At 46.9% G+C, this 24,256-nt stretch overlaps 2 protein-coding genes across 8 annotated transcripts in view; one reads left to right on the top strand and one right to left on the bottom strand.

Annotated features, from left to right (window-relative positions):
* Positions 1-1,212, top strand: part of SLC8A3 (solute carrier family 8 member A3) — a 200,372-nt gene extending 199,160 nt beyond the window's left edge. Inside the window, exon 8 of the mRNA XM_049897952.1 lies at positions 824-1,212. Within this exon, the coding sequence (XP_049753909.1) occupies positions 824-1,200 (377 nt within the window). The 3' untranslated portion in view covers positions 1,201-1,212. The remainder of the gene's footprint in view (positions 1-823) is intronic.
* A 16,057-nt stretch (positions 1,213-17,269) lies between these two features.
* The window catches only part of SMOC1 (SPARC related modular calcium binding 1), a 176,753-nt gene continuing 169,766 nt past the window's right edge, over positions 17,270-24,256 (bottom strand). For 3 of the 7 annotated variants that reach the window (XM_049898536.1, XM_049898537.1, XM_049898538.1), the window contains exons 12-14: positions 20,218-20,312; positions 20,085-20,138; positions 17,270-19,495 (exon numbers count right to left, since the gene is read on the bottom strand). In XM_049898536.1, the coding sequence (XP_049754493.1) occupies positions 19,292-19,495; positions 20,085-20,138; positions 20,218-20,312 (353 nt within the window). In that variant the 3' untranslated portion in view covers positions 17,270-19,291. Of the gene's footprint in view, positions 19,499-20,084; positions 20,139-20,217; positions 20,313-24,256 lie in introns of all 7 variants that reach the window. The other 4 variants (XM_049898540.1, XM_049898543.1, XM_049898539.1 and 1 more) reach the window with 3 other exon arrangements.

Below are 24,256 nucleotides of genomic sequence, written 5' to 3'. Positions count from 1 at the left end.
GGAAAGCCAGGACAAGCCCGGCAGCGAGATAACTTGGGGCACTTCCAAGTCCTTGCACTTGGTCCAGAGAACAGCTGACAGCAGTAGGAAGGTTGTGCTGTGGTCCACTCAACTGGTTTAGAGGCTTGGAATAAAGCTCTTTGGGTATAGGCTAATGGTATGGAAAGGGCCTTTACATGAGATTGTAGGGCCAAGTCTCTGGTTAACTTCCTATGTGACCTTGGGTATATTCTTTGGCCATTATAGTCTTTACCTTAAATTTGTGCCAACATCTAGAGTCAAACATCCTACAAGGCCCTGCGATCCATACAAGAACTGCAAAGGCAGAGCCCCACCTTCCTTCAGTGCATAGTCCACCCTAGCAGAAATCCTGGGCTCCCCAGCATGTCCTCTGTCCCCATAAATTCAGCACCTAGCACAGCATTGCTCAATCACCATCAGTGTTACATGAGTGAACGCCCCATATGGCAGTCACCATCAGGCATCTTCCCAGGGGGTCAAGGCTCCCAGGGGAGATATTATGGGTTCGCAAACTCCCTTACTAAAATAACAGTCAAAGGATAATGATAAGCCTACTAGGGTAACTATCAGAACTGGAAGAGCCCTTAGGAATCTTCTAGTCTCCTGCAGATAAGAAATGGGAAGCCCAGAGCAGTGAAGTGACTTGCCTAAGGCCACTGACCCCGAAGCCCCTGCCCCTCATTCCTGGTCCCTACCCACTGGCCCAAGCTGCTTCTCGAGCATACTCAAGGATGGGCCCTCCCTGGGCGTGGCCCACCTCTCACCCTCTCACCAGCTCCCATTTGTCTCTGCCCTTTTCCAGATACATTTGCTAGCAAAGCAGCCGCCATCCAGGACGTGTATGCAGATGCCTCCATTGGCAACGTCACAGGCAGCAACGCAGTCAACGTCTTCCTGGGCATTGGCCTGGCCTGGTCTGTGGCTGCCATCTACTGGGCCCTGCAGGGACAGGAGTTCCACGTGTCAGCAGGCACACTGGCCTTCTCTGTTACCCTCTTCACCATCTTTGCGTTTGTCTGCATCAGCGTGCTCTTGTACCGGCGGCGGCCCCACCTGGGCGGGGAGCTGGGTGGCCCTCGCAGCTGCAAGCTGGCCACAACTTGGCTCTTTGTGAGCCTGTGGCTCCTCTATATACTCTTTGCCACGCTGGAGGCCTATTGCTACATCAAGGGGTTCTGAGCCACAGAACAAGGCCTTGAGCAGGGTAGGCCTAGGACTTCTCCTAAGAGAAGGGCACCTTCCCATCAGTGACCTCTTCAGGGCGAGCACCCTGGAGAGGCAGCATCAGGACCTGTGCCCCGGAGCTTCACCCGACCTAGGCCCTGGCAGTGAACTGAAAGGGCAAAGTCTTAATTAAGCAAATGGAGTGGAGGAAACACCCACTTTACAAAGTATTTAATGAAGTACAAACCAACAATACAACAAATCCACCCCCACCCTACCTTCCCACCCATGTCCCCAGCCCATAGCAAAGGTCAGGCCCTTTCACCACCTTCTATTCCACTTTATTCTGGTTCTTCCTTTGCTTCTAGTTTCCTTGGGTACAGGGTTTCTCCTGTCCGTCCAATTCATTACACCACCCTTCTGTCACTCACCTGGCAAGGTGTGGAAACGAGGCATGGCCACGTGGCTGGCTTGGGGTTCTGTTTGTTTTATAATCATTATTGTGGCTGCTTCCAGCAAGTCTTGTTTATTGCCATTTTGTTTTGCTTTGTTTTCACCTGTCTTGTCTTTTCTTTCTGAAGTTAATGACAAAGGTGGCATGGAGAAAGGTAAGATCTGAGCTGACAGATAGAGGCAGGAAGTTTCAGACACACACCCTCTCACTCTCACTGGGTAACAGCTGTCTCTCGACTCCATTAAGGTCCTGCTCCCAGGTCCTCTTTTCTCTGACTCCCTTGGAGGACTGATGACATTTGGGTGGAAGGAAGTTTGCACAGCCATGAAGAATGGCGGGAGCAGGAGAGCTTTATATGCCTATGCTGAAATCAAGTCAACAAACACAAAGTGTTGTTCTCTTCTCTGCCCAAGCATTGCAAATTCTGTGTGCCTCATTGTGTCCATGTACTCTATGTTTATCTGTAGGAAGACCCAGCAAGTGGAAAATGTGGGGCAGAAATAGGGATGGTATGTGATGATCAAGGGCAGCTGGGAGAACAACGGGGATCTATGCCTTCTTGAGTATTTTTGGCTTTGTGTCTGAGGCAAAAGAGAAGAGGTGTCTGACTAATAAGTTCTTTAAGGGGAAAGATTATATTTAAAATGTCAGTGCTTCAGAGAAATGTCAGCTTCACTACTCCCTCACTTCCTAATAATGCTTTGTATTGAGAGGGCTGACTACATTTCTTGAAGTAATTCAAAAACTTAAAAGCTTAGGAGAAAACAAGGGGCTCTTCCATCTCTCTTGAACCCTCAGGTCATTTTGAAAAGCGTTTTCACAGGATAGGAACTGGAATTCCTCATTTTGCCCACGTTCCTGCTGGTTTTTAAATCTCCTGAAGCTTGTTTTCCAGCCTGTGGGGTTTTTCTTGACCCAGTAAGAGGAGTGTTGGTTGCCATAATAACATGGAGCCCAGGTTTACAGGAAAAGGATTCCCATGCCCTACAGACCTTTTGTCAATGAATTTTGAGAGGACCTGGCTTTAAAACACACACACACACACAAATAAACACAGATACAGAATCAAAATTACCACAGAACTGCCCACAGGTCTTTAGGCTTTATGCATTGACATGAATACATTTTTTAAGGGGGGGGGGGGGAACCTGTTTAATTTTAAACACATTTTTTTAAGAAAAAAAATAACTAAAAAAGAAACAGTGCTCATGTCATAAGTTATGTTGACAGTTGCCAGTGGAAATGTTGGGTTGGTTTAAAAAAAAAATAAAAGCTATACTTATATCTCTCTAAATATAAAGCTTGCTTCTCCCCATGTCTCTTCAGTGAAAGGTCCAGAAGGCCACCCTTGATTTCTTCTTGAGCAAATGTGATTGAGATGAAGGTGTCGTCACTTATTACACTCAGATGCCAGTGTGCCAAACCTGGTTTTTTGTTTTATTTTTAAGCAAAAATACTTCATCACTTCCAGGGACATGCCACCTGTCAAAACCTGGACTTTAAGAAAATGGAGGACGTGGGTAGTGGGGTTGTGATGATTAAAAGGGAAGGAGTGTTTGTCTTAGAAAGGCACAGTGAGGGAGGATTCAAGCTAGGAAAGCATCACCCTGTATTTATTACAATAGAACAAAGTACCCAACTACTTGCAACCCCATGTGTTGCAGACTAGAGCTATATTCTATAGGGTTTTCAAGGCTGTGACCTTTCAGAAGCAGATTTCCAGGTTTTTCTTCCAAGGTCCCTCTGAGTGGGTTCGAACTGCCAACCTTTATGTTTTAGTCAAGTGCTTAACCCTTTGCACCCAGGGACTCCATCATTCACTCAACAAGCATATTTTAAGTGCCTTATATGCATTGAACAACATGCTGGTGATACAGATAAGAGCCAATAGTCACCAACCTCAAGAAACTTACAGTCTAAAGTGGGGGATAAACACTGTTTTAATCAATGCTCTTTGGTTTATAAGAAACAGAAACCCATTAAACTAGTTCAAAGAAATGAAGGGGGTGATACTGTGATGATCTGGTGGGAAGAATCTTGTGGAACCCTAGTCAGAAAGTACAGACAGGCCACAGGAACCTGAAGGCCCTCAGGAACCAAGGCCACTCTGTCCACTTCCCCAAAATCACATAGGCTCTCTCATCATTGCTGCTTTCTGCTGCTAGGCCTCTCCACTTCCTCTGCTTTGCTTATCTTACACCCAACCCAGCACAGCCACCAGCCGTGACCTATAGAATGACTTCACTGCTCCACTCCCCGCAACTAAGTTCAAATTCCCAATCGAGAGAATATGGCCAATTCCCCATTCCCAAAGGGCCAATTCACAAAAGGAGAATGCTTTCTAAAAGGCTGTGTTATGGTTGCTGTGGTGCCTGGAGAAGTGGGGAGAGGATCAGATACAGGGAGAACCTTTTGGTTTTGTGTCAGGTGTCCTTTTCTGGTCCAAATAACTCAGGTAAAGAGAGGGGGGTGGCAATCACATTGTATGTGTTATTGTCCTTTCCAAAAGCTAAGTGATGAGAAGCAGCCTATGAAGCATATCAACCACCGAGGTGCAAATAAAAATTACAGTTCTGTGTCAGGAGTGCTCTAACAGAAGCATAAAGAGAGTACGGAGGGAAGACAAGGGGAAGAAACACTGACTCAGCCTGGAAGAGTCCAGACAGACTTCACAGAGAATGTAACATTTAAGTAGGATGTTGAAGGAAGGGTAAATAGTGATTTGCCTTGATGGAGGAGTTGAGCACAGGATAGGCAAAAGGAACAGTACACTCAAAGGCCCAGGGGAGCGCAGGAAATGGCAAAGTCATGGAGTGGTGGTAGTTGGTAACGGCCAACTATAAAGTTCAAGTAGGTTATGATAGAGGTCGGCAGATCATAACTGTAGCCCCCCTTGTGTGCTTTGCTGAGGATTCAAAACTCTCTGCAGTGGGCTCTTAAGAAAGCTTTAGGCTATGGAGTGATGTTATCAGATCACATTGAAGGCTTGTTTCTCCTTTCTCTCTTTCTGGAATGTTGGTTTTCAGCCCTTTCCTGGGCCTAAACTTTAGGCAAACAATGGGGCTGAGAAAGCAGCATCAGGAATACAAGTCCTGCTATGGAAGATGACAACTGGATAGCAATAAGATTTGTAGGTAAAAACAAAATGACTGGAAAAAGCAGGCTGGGTGAAGCGCTTAGCTAGAAGGGTTGGTCCATGTTTTGTCAGCTACTAAGCTGCAAAAGAAAAAATGCCCTTTAGCTGATTAAATGGTAGATGCAAAATCTTGAAAGCCATTTGGGCCCATCTTTCCCCTTCTATGAGTCGTATCTGGGTTATCCAGATGTTAGGCTTTGCCAAGAGAGAAGCTGGGATAAACTATAGAGAATGGGGAGGACGGTTGAGGAGAGCAGACTGGGAATCTGAAGACTGGGGTATTAGTCTGGATGCCACCATCAATTAGTTCTGGGGTCTTGAGCCAGCCACTTCTCCTCTCTGGATCCGAGTTTCCTGAACAACAAGTGAGGTTTTAATAGATGGCCTCTGAAGTCCATTGCTTCTAGCTTTAACATTGGGATTCTAGAGTATGTACAAAAGTAGTGTGTATAGTTGTGTGTCAACTTTGTCTTACTTAGCGTTTACACCACCCTTTGCAATTCATAAAGCCCCTTGATCAGCTTAAGATGCCGAAATCCTTAATTGGTTTTAAATATGTTTGAAAGCTGGACTCTGATCCAGTCACGTTTTTGTCCACGGTAATATCGTGAGATTACTAAAAATTTACAAGTCTCCTAATCTATCAATCTAATGATTCAATAAGAAATTCTGAGTAGTTTCGCCTGACTTGTGTAAGCTCCCAAAGCTCACAGCATGCTCTATAACACGTTGCCAAGCCCCCAGGTTCTGTGGCAGCCTGCACTTTCCTGCATCATGTTCAGGGATATCCACTCATTTAGAGCATCAGCCTTTCTGAGCCACTTTAGTGACTGATCTTTGTCCACCAGTGGTAACACATCTTTATAATAGCTGATAAGAATGAGCCCTGGCAGCCTCACTGACTTTTAAGATGCCATCTCTCTTTCTTCTTCAAGGAAACATTGGTCAGAATTTTCTTTTATTGAAGAATCCAAAGTGATTTACAAATATTATTGCAATAAAAATCTCGTGAGAGGGGCAAGGAGAATCATGATTATCCTTGTGTCACAGATGATGAAAAAGGAGAAGGAGTTTGGGGTGTGCTCAGCATACTGCAGCAGCTAAGAATAGAAACCAATGCCTTGGCCCTGTTGCCTGTATGTCAGTCATTGTGAAACGGCATCACCAGCCATTGTGCACCATTCTCAGTGCTTTATATTGACCGAGACACAGCATACCCATCACCTGACTCATTTATTTACTTAGGCAATGTGGATTTTTTTTTTTTTTCAATTGCTGTCGAGTCAATCCCGACTCAAGGCAGCCTCATGTGTGTTAGAGTGAAACCATGCTCCACAAGGTTTTCAATAGCTAATTTTTAGGAAGTAGATCACTATGCCTTGCTTCTGAGGTGGCTCTGGGTAGACTCCAACCTCCAGCTTTTCAGTTAGCAGCAGAATACACTAACTTTTGTACCACCCTGGGACAGGGTCATGCTAGCTGCTGTAATAAATAAAACCCATTATTTTGGTGGCTTGGAAAATTCAAAGTTCATTTCTCACTCACATGGGGTTGTTTGCCCAGTGAGGAGGCTCCTGGTCAGCAGGTGATTTTCTCCCTCTTGGCGTTTCAGGGACTCTGCTTTCCTGCATGTTGTAACTCTGCCATCCCCTGGGGCTTGGAGTCCTCTTCATCCAGCTGGCAGATGAGAAGAAAATTAGAGAAGGCACACACTCTTCTTCCACCTTGACTTCGAAGTGGTACTCATCATTTTTGCTCTTATTCCATTAATAAAAACTTTAACAAATCCAAATGCAAAAAAGACTGGGAAATATCATCCTTGGCTGAGCAGCCATATCCCAAAGACAATGCTATACTACAGAAGTATGAAATTTTGATGAAAGTTAGCTGTCTCTTTCACAAGCCTCTGTGATAAAAGATAGATACATTTTATTATCAATGGCCAAGAGCAATTTCTAGTCTCACACTGACATACGCAAGCCTTATGTCTACACAGAGTTTTATGGTTTACAAAAAAGCTTTTATATATGCTTATTTAATTTGAATCTGATAAGAACCACAAAAGGTAGATATTATTATATTCATTTTATCAGTGAAATTCCAAGATGTTAGACTGTTGTCTGGGAGCATACAGATAGTAAGAGGCAAGGCTCAAGCATAGGCTTTCTGATTCCAAATCCAAAATCTACCCAGAATATCATAGCCTCCCTTGGCAAACACCAGCACAAAAAAATCAGACTTACGGGAAGCTGGGATCTCTCTATCCAGTGAAATGGCTCTACAGAGCGTCGTCAGCCAGGGCCCAGGGAGGGCAGGTGGGAGAAACCAGCTGGTAGCTGGCTCTCTCTTCTTCCTTTAATCCCCTTCTCCTCTCCTTTACCGCCTTCCTTATTGAGCAGGGAGCTTCCCCCAGGGGCAGCTGAGTGGACTGATGTTCCAGGGAAGAGCCAAGGGCAGGCTGATAGACATTCCTTAAAGGGAAATCTCACGGTGAGATTCCCATAACGTGATTTGGGTTGAAGACCTTATTACCGACAATTAACAATGGAGCTACCTGGCTCCAGGACAGGTGACTCAAAAGCCATTTTCTTGGGAAAGAGTACTGCCTTAGTTATCTAGTGCTGTCATAACAAAAATACCACAAGTGGATGACTTTAACAAAGTGAAATTTATTTTCTCATAGTCTAGTAGATTATAAGCCTAAATTCAGGGCCTAGGCTCCAGGGGAAGGCTTTCTCTCCCTGTCCGCTGTGGAGGAAGGTCCTTGTCTTCAATTTTTCCCTGGTAGAGGAGCTTCTCAGGCACAGGGACCCCAGGTCCAAAGGACGTGCTCTGCTCCTGGTGCTGCTTTCCTGGTGGTATGAGGCCCCCAACTCTCTGCTTACTTCCCTTTCCTTTTATCTCTTGAGAGATAAAAGGTGGTACAGGCCACACCCCAGGGAAACTCCCTTTACCTTGGATCAGGGAGGTGACTTGAGTAAGGGTGGTGTTACAATCCCACCCGAATCCTCTCAACATAAAATTACAGTTACAAAATGGAGGACAACCACACAGTACTGGGAATCATGGCCTAACCAAGTTGACACATATTTTTGGGAGGACAAAATTCAATCCTTGATAGGTGTCAAAAAGAGACTCCTGGGAAACTTCCATGGTAGGTATGCCATTTGGCATTTATGAAATCTTCAGGGTGTGGGGAATCAACCTGGCTTTAGAAGAAATGTGATTAGCCTTTACTCATAACTTGAAGGGAATTCATCATTCTTTCTTAAAAATATGGAACAGAGGAGACCCAAGGTAAAATATGCTATTGCCTCAAAATCCTTAGGTTCTGATTTCTAATCTGTCCTTTCTAAGGTATCTCCAGTCCTTTTCACTTCAGCCACAGTGGAGACACAATAGAAGCTGGTGGCACTCTTGTTGCTCTCACAGTTGTCTTTATTACAACTGTATATTACATGAATGGGGTTGTTTCTATCATGCACAATAACTATTCATTCTTTTACTATGATCATCAGCACCTCTGGATTGATCCTTATTCAATCAATTTCTCTTTCTCTGGTCACAGGTTCAAACCTGGTGACGGGTATAGCATATTAAATTCATGTAAACACTTTTCAAAAAATAGTTGTCAGCATTTCAAAACTGTGTAAAAATCTGGATTTGGGCATCTCTGGGCACACAGGGTGGGCATACCCATATGGTAACAACCCAATGGAGCTGATAAATGGCTGCCCAGTGTGGTTACTAGGATTTAAGTTCTCAGTTCACCAGAGTCCCTACCTGGCCACCTATCTCATTCACATGACCTGCCTGGCCCCTGTAGACATCTGTGTGTGTGCCATCTGCTAAGGCGTAAAGGCTCAAAGTATTGCATTTTGGCCTTTCACATGCTGGTGCCAAGCACTCTGTGGAGCCTGAATCTCAGTTCTACCATTTTTACTTGTCGTGTGATTTTAAACAAGGAATTCTACTTCCCCGAGCCTCAGTTTCCCCAAACCTAAAAATACAGTTGCTGCAAAGTTAAATTGACCGCTTTTAAAAGCAATTATCACAGTGCTCAGCACCTAGCATGCACCCTGAACATGTTCGTTTCCTTTCTTTCCACAAAAATGGCATGTGTTAAAATCTCCTAGAATAGCTACTACACTCATGCTGTCAGGCTCTGAAATGTTCCAGAAAGCCCAGCAGCACTAAGCAGGGGAGACCGATGACCTCAGGCCAACACATCCAACTTGACACCCCTCCATATGTTGGACAGCAGGCTAGATAGGGTCTTCCATGATAATAAGTAAGGTGGGTGATGGTGGGCAGAAACAGCTAGTGGGCTTTAAGAAGTTGGGAGAAGTTAAGTAACATGCTCATGATCACTCACAAGTGACTGAGAGGGCTGGACCTAAAACCTAGGTCTATCATATTCCAAAGTAACTGTTTATTATCCTTGTATGCACCTGTTGGTTATATAAGACAGGCATTATTTACTTTGATAGTATTGATGAGGAAACTGAAGATCATAAATAGTATGATTCATCCTAGTTTGCCCAGGATGGTGCTGGTTTTAGCACTGAAAGCCCCATGTTCCAGGAAACCACTCAGTCCTAGGCAAACCAGGATGGTTGGGCACCCTTAAATATTGTGACGATCTTACATAGCTAGTAAGTGGTAGACTCTATACTTCAACCCAGATATCATGAATCTACCATTCCATGGGCCCCTTACTCTTAGCCAGAACCTCAGCTGAATGAGGTTCTTCACCTGGTAGGTTAAGCCAAGCCTTCATTCCCACAGAATTTGAATTCTTGGTGTGTTGCTACAGATTTTCATTGACCAGTACTTTCAGGCAAGGGAGTGCAAAAAACACCCCAATGAATCCCTAGGTTCCAAGCACAATCCTTCTTACTCTCATTGTATAACACCAACCCAATTTTCCCTAAATATGTTAATCACCCCACCCAGTTCCGTGGTCTCATCCTCTGCCTATTGTCATAAAGAGCCCAAATGACTAGGGGGTAGGCTCAGCTTCTAATCATTAGAACCATAACCGTGTCCCTTGATTGAAACATTTCCCCCTTGAGAACTAGGACATTTAAACTTATGGAGCCCAGAGTTGTAAGAATTATAAGGCATAATAATGAGAAGGACCACTCCACTTCCACCGTTTCATCCACAGATCTATGCATTCTGTCAAGGGCAGACAGCACTATATATTGGTCCCTAATTTAAAGCATATGCTGGATTTAATAGGATAGCATCCCAACCTCATAAGGTTTTATCTCTTAGCTGGTGCTCTCATTGAGTCTGCATCAGGCCATTCCACCATTATGTGGTAAGACCAGTGTCCCCTGGTCAGAGGCAATCTTGTGTAAGATACCATGGCAATGGATAAGACACTCTGAAGTCCATGAATGGAGATGCTAGCAGAAACACTATGGTCGATAAAGCAAATCCATGCTCAGAATGTGTGTCTCTCCCCAGGAAGACTAATTGCTACCTCCTCCTTGATGGAAATAGTCCAGTGTAATCCATCTAACACAATGTAACCAGCTGGTCTTCCTGGGAGATATTTCCATATTAAGGAGCTCATCAGTTGCCTCTGCTGTTAGCAGGTTGTAAACATATCAGTGGCAGTAGCCAGATGAGCCTTGGTGAGGGGACATCCCTGTTGTTGAGCCCAAGCACAGCCACCATCCCTGTTACCATGGCCATTTCATACATGGACCCATTAAGCAAGTATCAGGTGGCTAAAGATATGCCAACTAATATCCACAAGAAGTCATCTTGTCCATCTTATTATTGAGAGCCTCCACCACTATGGTTGCCTTCTGGCAAGCATTTATGTGAGGCACAAATTTCTTCACACATTGGGCCTCATTCAAGAGGCCATGTATGCCACTCACATATCTATCTTCCCCAAACTTCCCTGTCTCCAGTTAGCTTCCCTCAAGTCTTCAATCAGCCACTCACCCATTATCCACTGTATATGAGTCAATATAGACTCATAACCTAGACCAAAATGGACAATCAGATGTACTGCCTGAAGTTCTGCCCACTGGGAGATTTCTATCTACCACAGTCTTTCAGGAACACCCAAGTGGGGCTATACTGTGGTGCTATCTGCTTCTGACTGATGCTGGCATACTGTACAGACCTATCCCTCAATTAGATTCATACTTTTCCCTTATTCACCAATTGTCATAGGGAGTTCCTGTGAAGCCATATATGTGGTTGAGAAAAAGGCAGCAACGCTGTAGGGACAGTCACCATGGGAGTCTAAGCTACCTGTTCAGCAGCTTACTGATGCCTTCTAGATCTGATTTAGCTGGGTCCCATATATGCCACTCACATTGTATAATAGAATGCTGCTGTGAAAATCCAATTTTATTGTTTGTTGGGTAAGGCACCCAGATTTACATGGGTGATTTAGGTCTCATCCTTTCAACCCTTCCCACCAGTGTCCTTAAGAGGCCTAATGAGGCTGAGAATTTAATTGGTGTTGCAACCTGGGCTTGGTCTATAGCCCTGTCTCTCAGGAAGGGAGGGACTCCTTTGAAGTTTCCTAGGAAGACTTATGAGTCTTCTTTTGCATATTCACAGCTTTTAATTTTTAGTTTTTCTCCATGTATGATCTCTAAGGTCATATGAAGAATCCAGGTGTCTCCACAATAATCACTGTCTTCGCCCTGAGTGCTAGGAACCACGTGATCGTCCAACACCTTGCTCTCCACTTTATCCCATGCTACCTTCAGTGACAATTTGAGGAATTGCAATGACACTGTCTACCATGGGCTCCCAGTGCTCCATTTACCTCATTAAGAAAGTTATCTTTGGGCTGCTTAAATAAACAACAAACCCAAACCCAAAGTCCCATTTTAATAGTTTATTTCCTGGGGTCACTTTTAGCATCAGTTCTGAATTAGTCAGAATCCCAATAGAAACAAATGGTACAATCAAATTAAGGATTTCCAAAGGTATGGGACAAAGTATTGGAAATCCAAGGATAGCAGCAGTGGAGCTGTTACCACCACTAGGCCAGAGTTGCAGGAGAGATGAAGTTAGTGGAAACTGAAGGAGAGAGAGTCCTGTAGATAGGCCTCCTAGAGAGAAGAAATAAATTTCAGCTGAAACACACAGCCAGGCCAAGACAACCTCACAGTAAAGAACCAGGGGAATAAATTCCCTGTCTTCCCTCTCCTCCCCTGCCCCCATCTCCTGTTGGGATCCTCATTATTCAGAAGACCCAGGAGCTCCATTAATGCAGTTTATACAAGCCGGCTTCCCATGGCAGAGCAGGCAGCAGGTTGAGAAGGGTGAAGAATGGATTTAAAGAGGCAAGTAGAAGATTCCAACACACCATATAAAGTCATTACAATGATTTAATGAGTCAACAGGCTTAGCAAAGTGCCTGGCATATAGTGAGCATATGAAGTTCTATATGCTCAGAACCCAGGGGTGCTCTGTACCTGCCCTGCCTCAGGGGAGAGGAAGCTTTGGGGCACCGCTGGACACTGCGGCTGAACCAATGCAGGCCAACTTCAGAAAGGTCTGCACTTCCAATGCAGAGCAAGTAGACCAATAGGCAAGAGTTGTTGTTAGTTGCATTCAAGTCTAGTCCCTACTTATGGCAACCCCATGTGTATACAGTAGAGCTGAGAATTGCTCTGAAGAGTTTTCAAGGCTCTGACCTTTTGGGAGTAAATTGCTAGGCCTGTCTTCTGAGGTACCTCTGGGTGGGTTCAAACTGCCAACCTTTCAACTAGTTGTCAAGCTCTTAACCATTTGCACCACCCAGGGACTCCAGTAGGTCAGAGAAGGTTGGCCAAAGACAGTGACCCTTCCTCCCACACTGGTGTCTTTCATCCTCCGTGATAGGTGGAGAGATTCTTTCTGAGATCAACTATCATGCTCCTATCACTAAACCTACCATAACAAGACTTTCAGCAGGACATTTTGTTTCCCCAGAATTGGTAACTAGTGCCCAAAACCATGTAAGTGGGGTGTTAAATCACCTCATATTCTACACAGCAACAATTGAGGCCTGACACCCTCCCTAAGGATTACTAACATGATATTGAACTAGCTCTGCAACTAGCCATGCCCCCCACCCCCAAAACCCAATTTATAAAAGAAGGTTGGGGAAGAGAGAGGAGGGAGAAAGCCAAGAATCACTAGATTGTTTCCTCCCCTCTGCCATAAGACCTAAAAAGTGGGGAGAAACCCAGAGAATTCCTCCTAGAGATTAAGGTTGACTGCAAGCCTGGCATCTCATTTCCCAATTGGACATCTGCTTATGCAGACCTGCTAATCTGCCTTCTCAATCCATGTAAGGAAGGGAGAGTATAAGTGGAGAGAAAGGGCAAAGCCAAGAAAGGAAGCAGTTGAAGATCAACCTTCACTCCCACCATTTGGTATGGCAAGTATGTCTGAGTTATTCCATGTATGAATGGACTTCCTAGACAGGAGCCACACTGGTGCCATGTTATAGGTGCAAAACCCAAGGCAGAGTCCTGAGAACAAAGTTGTATTGGTACAGGGTGTATTTGTGCAGGGAAGTCTGGAAGAGGTCGAGTCAGTGCATTGTGGAGGTTCACCCTAGAACCCTAAATGTGCCCCATATGGGAGAGTGTTTGGAGACCTGCCATACAGTGGGCAAGCCAGTGGGAATCCGAGAAGCTGCCACAAGGACTGGAGAAGTGTCTGTTGCCTGTTAAGAGACCCTCATGCTCTTCTTTTCCCACCTCCTTTCTCCATCAGAGCAGCAGTGCTCAGTCCTGATAAAGTGGAGGAGGCCTTGTCTCAGAGTCTGACCACAGCAACCCTGCTCTCCTCAAGCAGTCAAGGATCCAGCTCAGGGTTGTGCAGGGCAAGGCTGGGGGGAAGATTTAAATCAAGTTGGAGGCTGAAGTTTTGTAATTGGCCAGAGCTTAGTTTGTAAATAACCAAAGTGACCAGGATGATATGGGAACTATCCAAGTTGTCATTAAAGGATCCACTAATGACAGTGGAAGGAAGATTCAACAGAGCACAGCCGGAAGTAATGCCCTCAGTGGCAACAAAAGTTCCACATTTCTACCCTAGGACATTATGAGTCCTCAACCATTTTCATCCAGAGTTACGGGGGCCTCCCTGCCTCTCCCCAAGCTCTCCAGCACTGGTGGGATGGCAGAATTGCTGCAGAGCCTCAGCAGAGATGCAGCTTCCTGGTGGGGGCAGGGAATTCGTAGGAGGGAAGGAGCAGTCTCTCCCACTTTACTGAGGGGGAAGGGTGATTAACAGAATGCGATGCAACTGTCAGTGTCATTGTTGTAGCTGTGAGTCACCCCCAACTCATGGCGATTCCATGCACAGCAGAAGGAAATGCTGTCTGGCCCTGCACCATCCCCATGATTCCCACAGTCATATATTGCTATATTCAATAGGGTTTTCTTTGGCTGATTTTTGGAAGTAGACCACCAGGCCTTTCTTTCTAGTCTATCTGAGCCTGGAAATTCCATTGAAACCTGTTTAGCATCATACATAGCAATGCATAAGCCTCCACTGACTGACTGGAGATGGCTGTACATGAAATGCATCGGCCAGAAATCAAACTTGGGTCTCCCACACGGAAGGTAACAATACTACCACTGAACCACCACTGCCCCCAGGGGCAGGAGGGAAAGGGTAATTATCAGAAAAATGATAGACAAGCCAGAGTAGTATACATGAAATGCACTGTGAAAACTGTGAAAAGCAAGTCTCTTTGTTTTAAGACAATGTAGAAATTGCAATTATTTTATCTAGATAGAAAACACAAAGGTAATCTATGCTGCAATTGTCATCAAGGTTGTTCACCAAAATTTCTAGTTCTTCTCCAGATAGTTGCCAGTTAAATTCAAGTTAGGTGGGGCCTTGTGATTTGTTTTAGCCATTGAAATGTATGGGGCACAAAATGATATATGCCCCTTCCAGACAGAAGCTTGAAGAACTAGTGTGGGATTCACCAGGCTCCATTTTCCTGCCTCCACAATCAAGGAAGCCTGGAGAGGGAGCTTGGTCCCTCAGCTTGGTCCCTAAGTGAGGACAACATAGAGAAGCCCCCTAGCTGACCAGTAATGGATATGCTGCAGGAGTGAGAAGACAACCCTTGTGTTTTAAGTCACTGAGGCTTGGGGGGTAGGGTGTTACCACAGCCTTTTCTAGTCTCTTGACTGATACGTATGAGTAGTTGAGTGATGTGCCTGTCATCTTGTGGAGCAACTATGTCCAAGTATCCCGTGCTCCCCTCCACCATCAAGCTCCCCTCCACCATTAGATATCAGGATTGCCCTGGACTTGTAGAGCCCTGGCTGTAGGTGCCACATACAGGATAGTGGACTATTAGCTAGCTCTGAAGCTATGACTAGGAAGACACCAGACAAAGGGGTCCTTATAAGAGTGTACTATGTTAGAGGAAAAAAAAGGGTGGTGCAGGTGCTGGCTGAGGGTGACATTGAAGAGTACAAGCAGTTGGTCAGAGTGCTCTACCCAGAATTGGTCAAGAAATGATAAGAGATACCTGTGCCAAACGTATTTTGTAGGCAGACATATAACCAAGGTCATGGCCCTTCTCTTTATCAATCTATGAAGGTCACACAAGGATACTAGTGCTCCAGGCCCTGGGTATGAAAGCCTGATTCTGGAAGATTGAATGAAAAAGGGCTAGTTTCACCTGTATCCACATGTACAACAACAAAAAAAACCAAGTGCCACAGCCAGAAGACCCAGGGTGCCTGGGAAAGTCTTTGACCTCCTTGGTGGGCACACCTGTAGCCTTGTGGTCATTCAGGAACTTGGGAGTAAATGGCCAGACAACCAGCCTGGCTATCTCAGGAAGCTTTTTCTACAAGGGGACTGGTGTTGCCAGCTTCCCATACCCGTAGTTCCCCTTGAGCCTCAGGAATGACTACTAGACTACTAGGGGGCCCTCTTCCTTCAGCATCACAGGGGCTCTGAAAAGAACCCTGGCCCCAGTAGCTGTCATCCCTAACATCCGACAGAAAATGTCCACAGCCTGCATGGCTCAGGAGCTTCTTGGCAAAGGAAGAAATAGGATGGATCTACCTCCACTTCTCCTTGACTCTTAGTCTTGCTATCATCGGAGAAAGCAGAGGAAGGACTAGCCTGCAGTGAAATGTGAGCTGAGATCTGCCATTTCCTATACCAGGCTGGGCTCTGCTGGAGACTAGGTTCATCCCAGGTCTCCCAGTAAGGTCTGGTAGGGGCAACTGCCCTCCTGATTTCTCTACCCCAAATTCCTGAAAACGGTGGTGTTGTTAGTTGTTGTCAAGTCAGCGCCAACTCTTGGCGACCCCATGTTATGTTGCCTGGTCCTGAGCCATCATCATGATCACTGGTATGATGGAGTCCATTGTTACAGCCTTTATGTATTTCGAGTGCCTTCCAACCAAGGGGCCTCATCTTCCAGCACTATATCAGACAATATTCTGAGGCTAAAGAGAGCCTGGACGACGAGGGACCTGTGTGACCACATTCCAGGCCCTAGCCCCCTTTCCCGGGAAAGCTTAGGTGGAAAAACGGCTGAGGGAGAATTTCTCAAGAGGAATTATCTTCTGTTTACCTGGAAAGGGCAGGGGAACAGAGTGTGGCAAAAGGAAGCTGGAGGGGGTTCTGAAGGGAGTAGTTGAGTGTGACCACTTCCGGGGACATTTTACGCAGAGAGAGCAAGCAGAAAAGATTCCAGGAACACTGGAGAAAATTGAGATCCCCCACCCGTGCTGCCAATCCCCACCCTCAAGTCCTCTAGCTATCCAAAGGAGACCAGCAGCCTCAGCCTGAGTATGTTACCTACAAAAGTGGGCCACAGGTTTCAGGAGCCCCAGTGGGAGTCTGCACCCTGCCCATGGCTATATCCCAGCCTAGGGTTTTGTAATTTGGATTATGGCCAACCTGTCCCACCAACCAGTAGCCATGGAATGGGCTACCCTGCAGTCTTGCCCCCAAAGTGCTGCCAGCAATATTCCCTACATTCCAGTGATGTGGAATTCAGGGAGGGGATCCTCTGGGGCAGCTGTAAGGGTGGTGGTAAGAGGAGGATTTACAGCCAGTGCACAAACACTGGGAGAGAGCCTAGAGGATCAGTGTCCTCACGGCAAAGTTCAGTGCCACCTTGTGGCCACTTATGGGTTTCCACCTAGAAACCAAACCCACTGCTGTTGAGTCAGTTCTGACTCATAGTCAACCCTGTACCACAGAGTAGAATTGCCCCATAGGGTTTCCAAAGAGCAGCTGGTGGATTTGAACTGCTGACATTTTGGCTAGCAGCTGAACTCTTATCCACTATGCCACCAGGACTCTAGGTTCCCTTCTAGGTACATCATTAACAGCAACTCTGACTTCCTAGGGTCAGAGCGGAGGGTGTCCAGGCCAGAGAAAATGACTAAACCTTCTAGGAAATAAAGTCCTTCGATTAGAGGAAGCCACCCGAAGAAAGAGGCAAGAGCCACCCAGGTTTACCCACCTTTATTTTTTATAAAACAAGCTACAAATGGTTTTTCCTCCCTCCCTCACAAAGGAAAACCACAAAACAACGTACACACACATGTGTGAGAGAGAAAATGCCTGGGGAAGATTCTGAAATTCTGCAAGGAGGAGCCTCCGGGCCAGAAGACCAGGCCAGGTTTCTTGCAAGGCCCATTCAGGTCAGCATGCTAAGTTTTCTGGTCCAGCTAACAGGCGAGGGTGCCCTTTTCACCTTATCATGTCAGATGGGGCCACCAGTCACCCCTGAGAAACCTCTAGGGCTTTCACCAGGACAGCCAGAACCTTCTCTAACCTGAGGTCCCATCAGGTCCACTGGGACATTGACTGGGCCGGTGCTTGCAGTGCCAAAGCCTTTCCAGATCCCCAACATGATAAACAGTCACCCAAGGTGGATGCCCTTATGGGAACACTGAAATGGAATACAAGATGAGGCCAGGTTCTGAGAGCAATCCTGTGAGGGCACCGTTCCTGGGCTACCAGACCTCCCTCGCCACCCATGGCTGCTCATAGGAAGAGGCACTAGTATCACTTATTGCCCTCAGTCTGAACGCTGTCTAAAGGGGCACCCATCACCTGGGCAGAGGAAGATGTACAGCTAACCAAAAAGCTGGGCAGCCTACCCTGGTGCCTCATAAAACATCTGTGCAAAGCTAGGCCTGGATTTCCCCATTAAAAACAAAAAACAAAGCCGTTCAGTCGATTCCGACTCATAGCGACCCTATAGGACAGAATAGAACTGCCCCACAGGCTTCCAAGGAAGGGCTGGTAGATTTGAACTGCCAATCTTTTGGTTAGCAGCTGAGTTCTTAACCACTGTGCCACCAGGGCTCCGGATTTCCCCATAGCTGGGTTATTATCCTTGTACTTCTAGGGGTGGCAAAAGTAGGGAGGCTCAAGATCAGTTTTACTTCTGGAGTTGGCCTATAGCTTGGGCACCCATGAGGAAATTCGAGGAGCAGCAAGAACCTCAGTATTGGGTTTTAAAAAAAATAACTGTTGAGTTACCAACAGCTGGCTGACCCAACGGTTCCCTCAGGCTTGTAATGACTACTGAGGGTGGCAGTGGGGGATACAGAAGAGTAAGAGGTAAAACCCAGTCTGGCCCCAGTTGTGAAGTCTCATTTGTAGACTTGCAGGGAAGTGAGAAGTTTGCTCAGCTCATCTGCTGTCCTGTTGACACTGCACACACCAATGTAAGCTTTCTGTCCTCTTCCCCTGCTGCCTAATTATTAAACATCTACTAAATTAAAGGCCCTTCTGTGTGTCCTTTTCGTCTTTGCCTTCCCTCTAATGCCTACCAGGATGCTTTATACAGAGTAGATGGTAAATATGGATGAAAATCTTTAAATTGATCTACTATAAATTGTTTGAGGATAATTTGCTCAGTGGGTCACTAAGATACTGTGTGCCCACTGATTCCAGGCCACCTGGGGGTCTGGAAAGCAGGAATGCACAGGGTGTGGGAGTACTCGTACCCGTGCTGGCTACTCTTAGGATCTGGAATGCCTTCCCTTCTGGCGGCAAGTCCTACTTCTCCCCAGGCCAGCCTCCCTTGGAGAAGGCCAAATACCACGTGACCTGCCAGCTTTGACAGCTAATGGCCTGGGGTGGTACTCTCCCTCCACCTGGAAAGAACCAATGGAATCTGCAGTATAACTGCAGGGCCCACATCTGCATGAACACGAATGTCAGTCTCTAAGAAGAATACAGGTGGGCTGGGGATAGAGTCTTGGGTTTTAGAAAGCTGGAACATGTGTCCAGAGCCCCTACCACCCATAGCAGGGAGAGGGATGGGAATAACCAAACAGCAATTGCCAATGCCTGTACAAAAGAACTATACAATTTACATATATATTTATATACAGCATATAAATCTCTTTCTTCTCAATCCCAACCATGCTCCCCCACACCAATAAACTAAAGTTGTCAGTAGCAGATCCAAAAAACGTAAAATAAGAGACTACACAGTCTTTCTTCCTTTCCTTTTTCCCACTGCGGCATTAGATAATGGTGTTTAAAAATGAAGCCAAAAATAAAACACGCAAACGAGAGTTATTAAAAGTGCGAACATGGTGGGCACCACTTATGTTACATGGGATGCAGCTGGGCCATGAGCAACGTCCAAGGTTAGGTTTCTGATGACCCATGCTGTCTCCCTGGACTCTCCACCTGCCATTGGTCTTCTGCTCCTCAGACAAGGCGTCCTACTGAGAGGGGGAGGAGGGTGCAGAAAGAAGGGGGGGTGTAGATAAGAAGTTAGAACTGGGTTCATGAGAAATCGAGCTATATACATCCATTTCCCCATAACAGCAACCTTTCCTACCTGCTGTTAGATAAGGGCTGGGGTGGAGAACAAGTGGCCTAGAGAAAAAAAATTTTTTTTTTTTTCTCTGTGACTTACGAATAAACCCACATTTCACCGGCCTGTCCTTTGTCACCCTGATGCATCACAATGGCAACGGAAATAAGCTGGGCATTCTGGAGAACTAGGCTTTGCCCAGTCAGCACAGGCTGGGCACTGTGCACTTTGTATTAATCATACACACTGAGATGTTAGCTTTTCAACCAGGGGCAGAAATGGCAGGGGCTTGTTTATAGGTGAGGACAGCAGGGTTCTCTTAGCACTAACCTAACTTTTCTCTTGCATCCTTAGCGCAGAATGGAAACAAGAGTCTAAGTAATTTGGCCAGCTCCCCACACCCTCTTCACCCCCACTCCTGCCCCGCTGCACTAACAAAGCTACTTTAGGGCTCTGCAGAGGAAGGTGAGAGCCTGAGAAAGAAGGCAACTTACTGAATGTGTTTGTGCCTGCTCGTTTTCCCTGAGGGACGCTGCCAAGGCTACCACCTGCGACAAAGAACAGATGTTACTTGGGTGGCCTTGACCCAGAGAGCTGATAGAGCTTTTTCTTTACCAGGGTTCCTACCTCTCCGGCCCCTGGAGTGAAGACTGGACTTGGGAAAGAGTCAGAAGCTTGTGGCCATGCTTCCTGTCCTATGAGTGTTCGTGGTCCTGGTCCACCTGGGAGAGCCCATTGTTAGCCAACATCTTTAAACAAAGTCCTCTTTCCTTAATGCCAGATTCCTGCTGGGATTCCCCTTTGGGATTCTCAGCTATTAGCTACAAAGGGCTTTGGTGCTGATGGACATTTGCATAACCTTCTTGGGTCCTGTATCCCGAGTCGCAGAGGGTCAGAGCTGGAAGAAATCTTGGCAATCAGCTGGTCCAGCCCCTTCACTTTACAGATCCAGAAACAGAGGCCCAGAGCAGTCAACTTACCTGCATAAGGTCCAAGGCCTGTTGCTAACACCTATCCCTCCCCAGAGGGTACTGAGCTGTCCTGTAGACTGGCTGTGCCAGCTCCTGCAGAGCTGGGGTGTCCTGCAGGTGGAACAGGGTGCTGGGGAGGCAAGGGCTGGGCCTGCACCATGGAGCCCTCGAAGGCTGTGTGACTTATGCATGCCCCTTAACCTCTCTGGTCCATCTACAGAAGGAGAATTAAGACCATGGCTATGCTGATTTTGCTCTGCCTCCCTCACAGGAGTGCTGTGAGGATCGACTGGATTCACAGAGGTGGAGAAAAGGCTCTGAGGGAGTATAAAGGGCTGTGAGACCGAAGCCCATCCAGGGATCATGGAAATCCACAGCTCAAGGTCCAAAGTCTCCCCCCTAGCCACCCAGTCATGCCAACATTCCTTTAAACTTGAGAAAGAGAGAAGCAGAGCATGGTTGGCAGGGAGATATTGCTGTTAGGTGCCGTTGAGTCAGTCCCCGACTCATGGCAATCCCATGCGCAGAGGAAGGAGACACTGCCTGGTCCTGCACCATCTCCACCATCAGCTATGGATCACATCGTTAAACCGCTATATCCAGTTCTACAGATGAGGAAACAACTTGGAAAGGGAGAGTGGCAGGTCAAAGGCCAGGCAGCTGGGCAGTGGCTAGGCCAGGTTGCCTGATTGCTTGGCTCCAAATCCCGTCTTTCTTCTGCTCTTCCCAGCAGCTGCTTCTCTGAGCAGCGGGCAGAAAGATCTACGTCTGTAAAGAGAAGGCCCACAGCAGCCCCCGCCACCAAGCTGAGACTTCAGAGACAAAATGCGCAGCCAAGTACCCAGCTCTCATCTGAGAAGTTTCACTATGCGAATTCCCTTACCTGTATCACGTAGCTTCAGCCTTAAGCCAAAAAACCCATTGCCATTGAGTCGATTCTGACTCATAGCCACCCTATAGAACAGAGTAGAACTGCCTCATAGTTTCCAAGGAGCGCCTGGTGGATTCAAACTGCCGACTTTGGGGTTGGCAGCCGTAGCGCTTAACCACTACACCACCACCGTTTCCCTCATCCTTATAGCAACTTCATATGACAGTTATACAATTATGCCCTTTTTTAACGATGAAACTGAGGCTTGGAGATGTTAAGTAACTTGCCCAGATGGCATAGTTATTATGTGGTGAAACAAATTTAGAACTAGACTATCTGCCTCCGGAACACCTGGTCTTCAGCACCTGGGAGTGTAGGGTGAGAAAAAGCCACCCCCAGGGCAAGTGGCAGCCTGGGGCAATTTAAAGAGTCGGCACTTCTCAAACATGGGGGAACTGCGACCAGTTAAGAAAGAGACTCTTCCTTCACTCAGGAGAAGCCCCAGCCCTCAGAGTGTCTGCTCTTTTCATGCCACGCAGGGAATTCAGCTCCCCAGCGAGGAGCCCACTGGTAAAAGCAGCTGTGCTCATGCAGCATTTTCAGAAATTCAGGGTCTGAAACCCAAGCTACACTCGTCCCCAAGCTCCCTGCCCCCTCTCCACTCTGTCCTGCCCCCCCCCCCCAGTGTGCAAGCCCCTCTCAGCCCACCAGAGGGCACCGCATGATACCAGATGACCAACACATGGTTCCATTCCTTGGGCTGCTACAAAGCATCTATTCAAGTGGTTTTTCTGCTCCTCCCCAGAGCGAGGGCCGAGGGAAGTTTCCAGTCATGTCTTCGGCCCATGGGTGTGTTTCTCCGCTAATGGTAATTTCTTTTGTGCATTTCACATGAGCCGGGTGCTAAATTCTTCACGTGCATTACCTTGTTAAATCTTCACATCCAATCTATGAGGTAGATACTATCATCTCTATTTTGCAGATGAGGAAACTGAGGCTCAGAGAGTTTAGGGAGCTTCCCAAAGATTTTAGAGCTAGTAAGTGGCAGAGCTGAGATTAAAAGCTAGGCTAGTTTGAGTTGAGGACCTCTGCTCTTACCTACAGTCCCCTCTGTGCCTAGAGGAAGACAGATCATGGGTTCCCTGCCTTTACCTCTGCTGTGCCTCCAGTAGCAGTCCATTCTCCTGCAGGCACCACCTGTCTGGAAACCTGGGCTTCCCCACTCTGGCTGCTAGTGACTCCCTCCTCCCAGCAGCTTCTACAAACTGGAATGTGGTATTTAGGGAGCAGTGCTCATCCAGATGTTCCTCCTCAGCTCAGTTCAGCTGGGGAAAGCTTTTAGTTCCAAGTTACCTGCTCACACCACCCCAAGGCCGGTCTGCCTCTCGGGAGTCACCGCTGGTCCTGGTCTCCCTTGGTCTTCCTCAAGCAAACAAGACTGACCTGCTCACACAAGGGACCATCTTCCAACACTCTCAAGTCTTCCTCATGGACGGGATGGCAGTCTGGCCTAGGAATCCTAAGACTGGCTCCAAGCACCAGCAATGATGCTACCTCATGTGTGACCCTGCTACCCCTCTGTAGCCTAGCCTAGTCTCCTCAACTGCAAAATGGACTAGAGGATCTAAGGAACCTTCCATCTCTAAGATTCTAGGGGCCTAAAGCAGTGTATCCTGTGGTATATATGGAAACAGGGAGTGGAAAGAGACTAACTCTGCTCTCCTCCATAGACCTTCGATCTGTGTGGTCTCCTCCCATCTCCCGGGTGTTTAATCCTACACACCCTTCTTCCCCTTACCTCGATGCTTCACTCTCTCAGCCCATCACACACAGACACATTCACACACGCACGCACACATGTGCAGATTATGCACACATGAGCATACATACAGACGCATACACAGTTGCACACTCAGACATGTGCACAGACACATGCACACACAGTGCTCACAGAGACAGTCACAGACATGTGCACACACAGATACACATACAGACATGTGCACACACACACGTACACACATTTGCGCACATACACAAATACCCCAACACATATACCCTAGCCATACTTTTTAACCATGCACCCTAGTGATACTTTTCTTTCAGGGGTCAACACTGGTCCCAAAGCTCTCTGGTTCCTCCAGTCCCATCTTTGGGGCAGAGGAGGTCAGAATGGTAGGTTGAAGGCATTGGCCAAGAAAGATGACAATTGCATTCTGAAGCACCAAGGGATCTCTCTTGGCAAAGCTGTCATGGTGACCTGGAACTAAAACCTTTCCCCAGCTGAACTGAGCTGAGCAGGAATGTCTGGACAAGCAGTGCTCCCTAAATACTGCATTCCAGTTCATAGTTTTCCCGATGCCCCCTTCAGGCTCTGTGCCTGGCAAGGCTTCAGATGAAGGCTTGTAGGCCTCCCTGGGCTCTGTGGCCCTGAGGCCATCACACTCAGCCTTCCCTTGGCATCTGTGAGCTGTGCAGACCAGAACTACCACCAAAGGAAGGGGTGCTGAGGTCAGGGTCAGGGCAGCCCTCTGTGATCCCGTCCCCACTCAGCCAAGAAGTGCCCTGGTTAGGGCTGGGGTCTCACTAACACCGAATGGTCTCTCCCAGTGTTGGCCCTCTGCCTGTGCTCTGCTAAATGAACACAGAGTCAAGTGTGTCAAAGCATGATGTTGCCACCAGGGGCAACCCCTTCATTCACTCATTTGACAAGAATTTAATGAGCTGTTACTAGGTGGAGTGTACTGTGCTCGACTTTAGAAATTGAAAAGACAAGATATGGTTCGTGGCTTCAAGTGGAAATTAGGAAAGTAAAGTGCAATACAGT

This window comes from Elephas maximus, chromosome 10 (genome assembly GCF_024166365.1).
Source record: "Elephas maximus indicus isolate mEleMax1 chromosome 10, mEleMax1 primary haplotype, whole genome shotgun sequence".
Taxonomy (NCBI): Eukaryota; Metazoa; Chordata; class Mammalia; order Proboscidea; family Elephantidae; genus Elephas; species Elephas maximus.
This window is presented reverse-complemented; position numbering and strand designations above follow the sequence as displayed.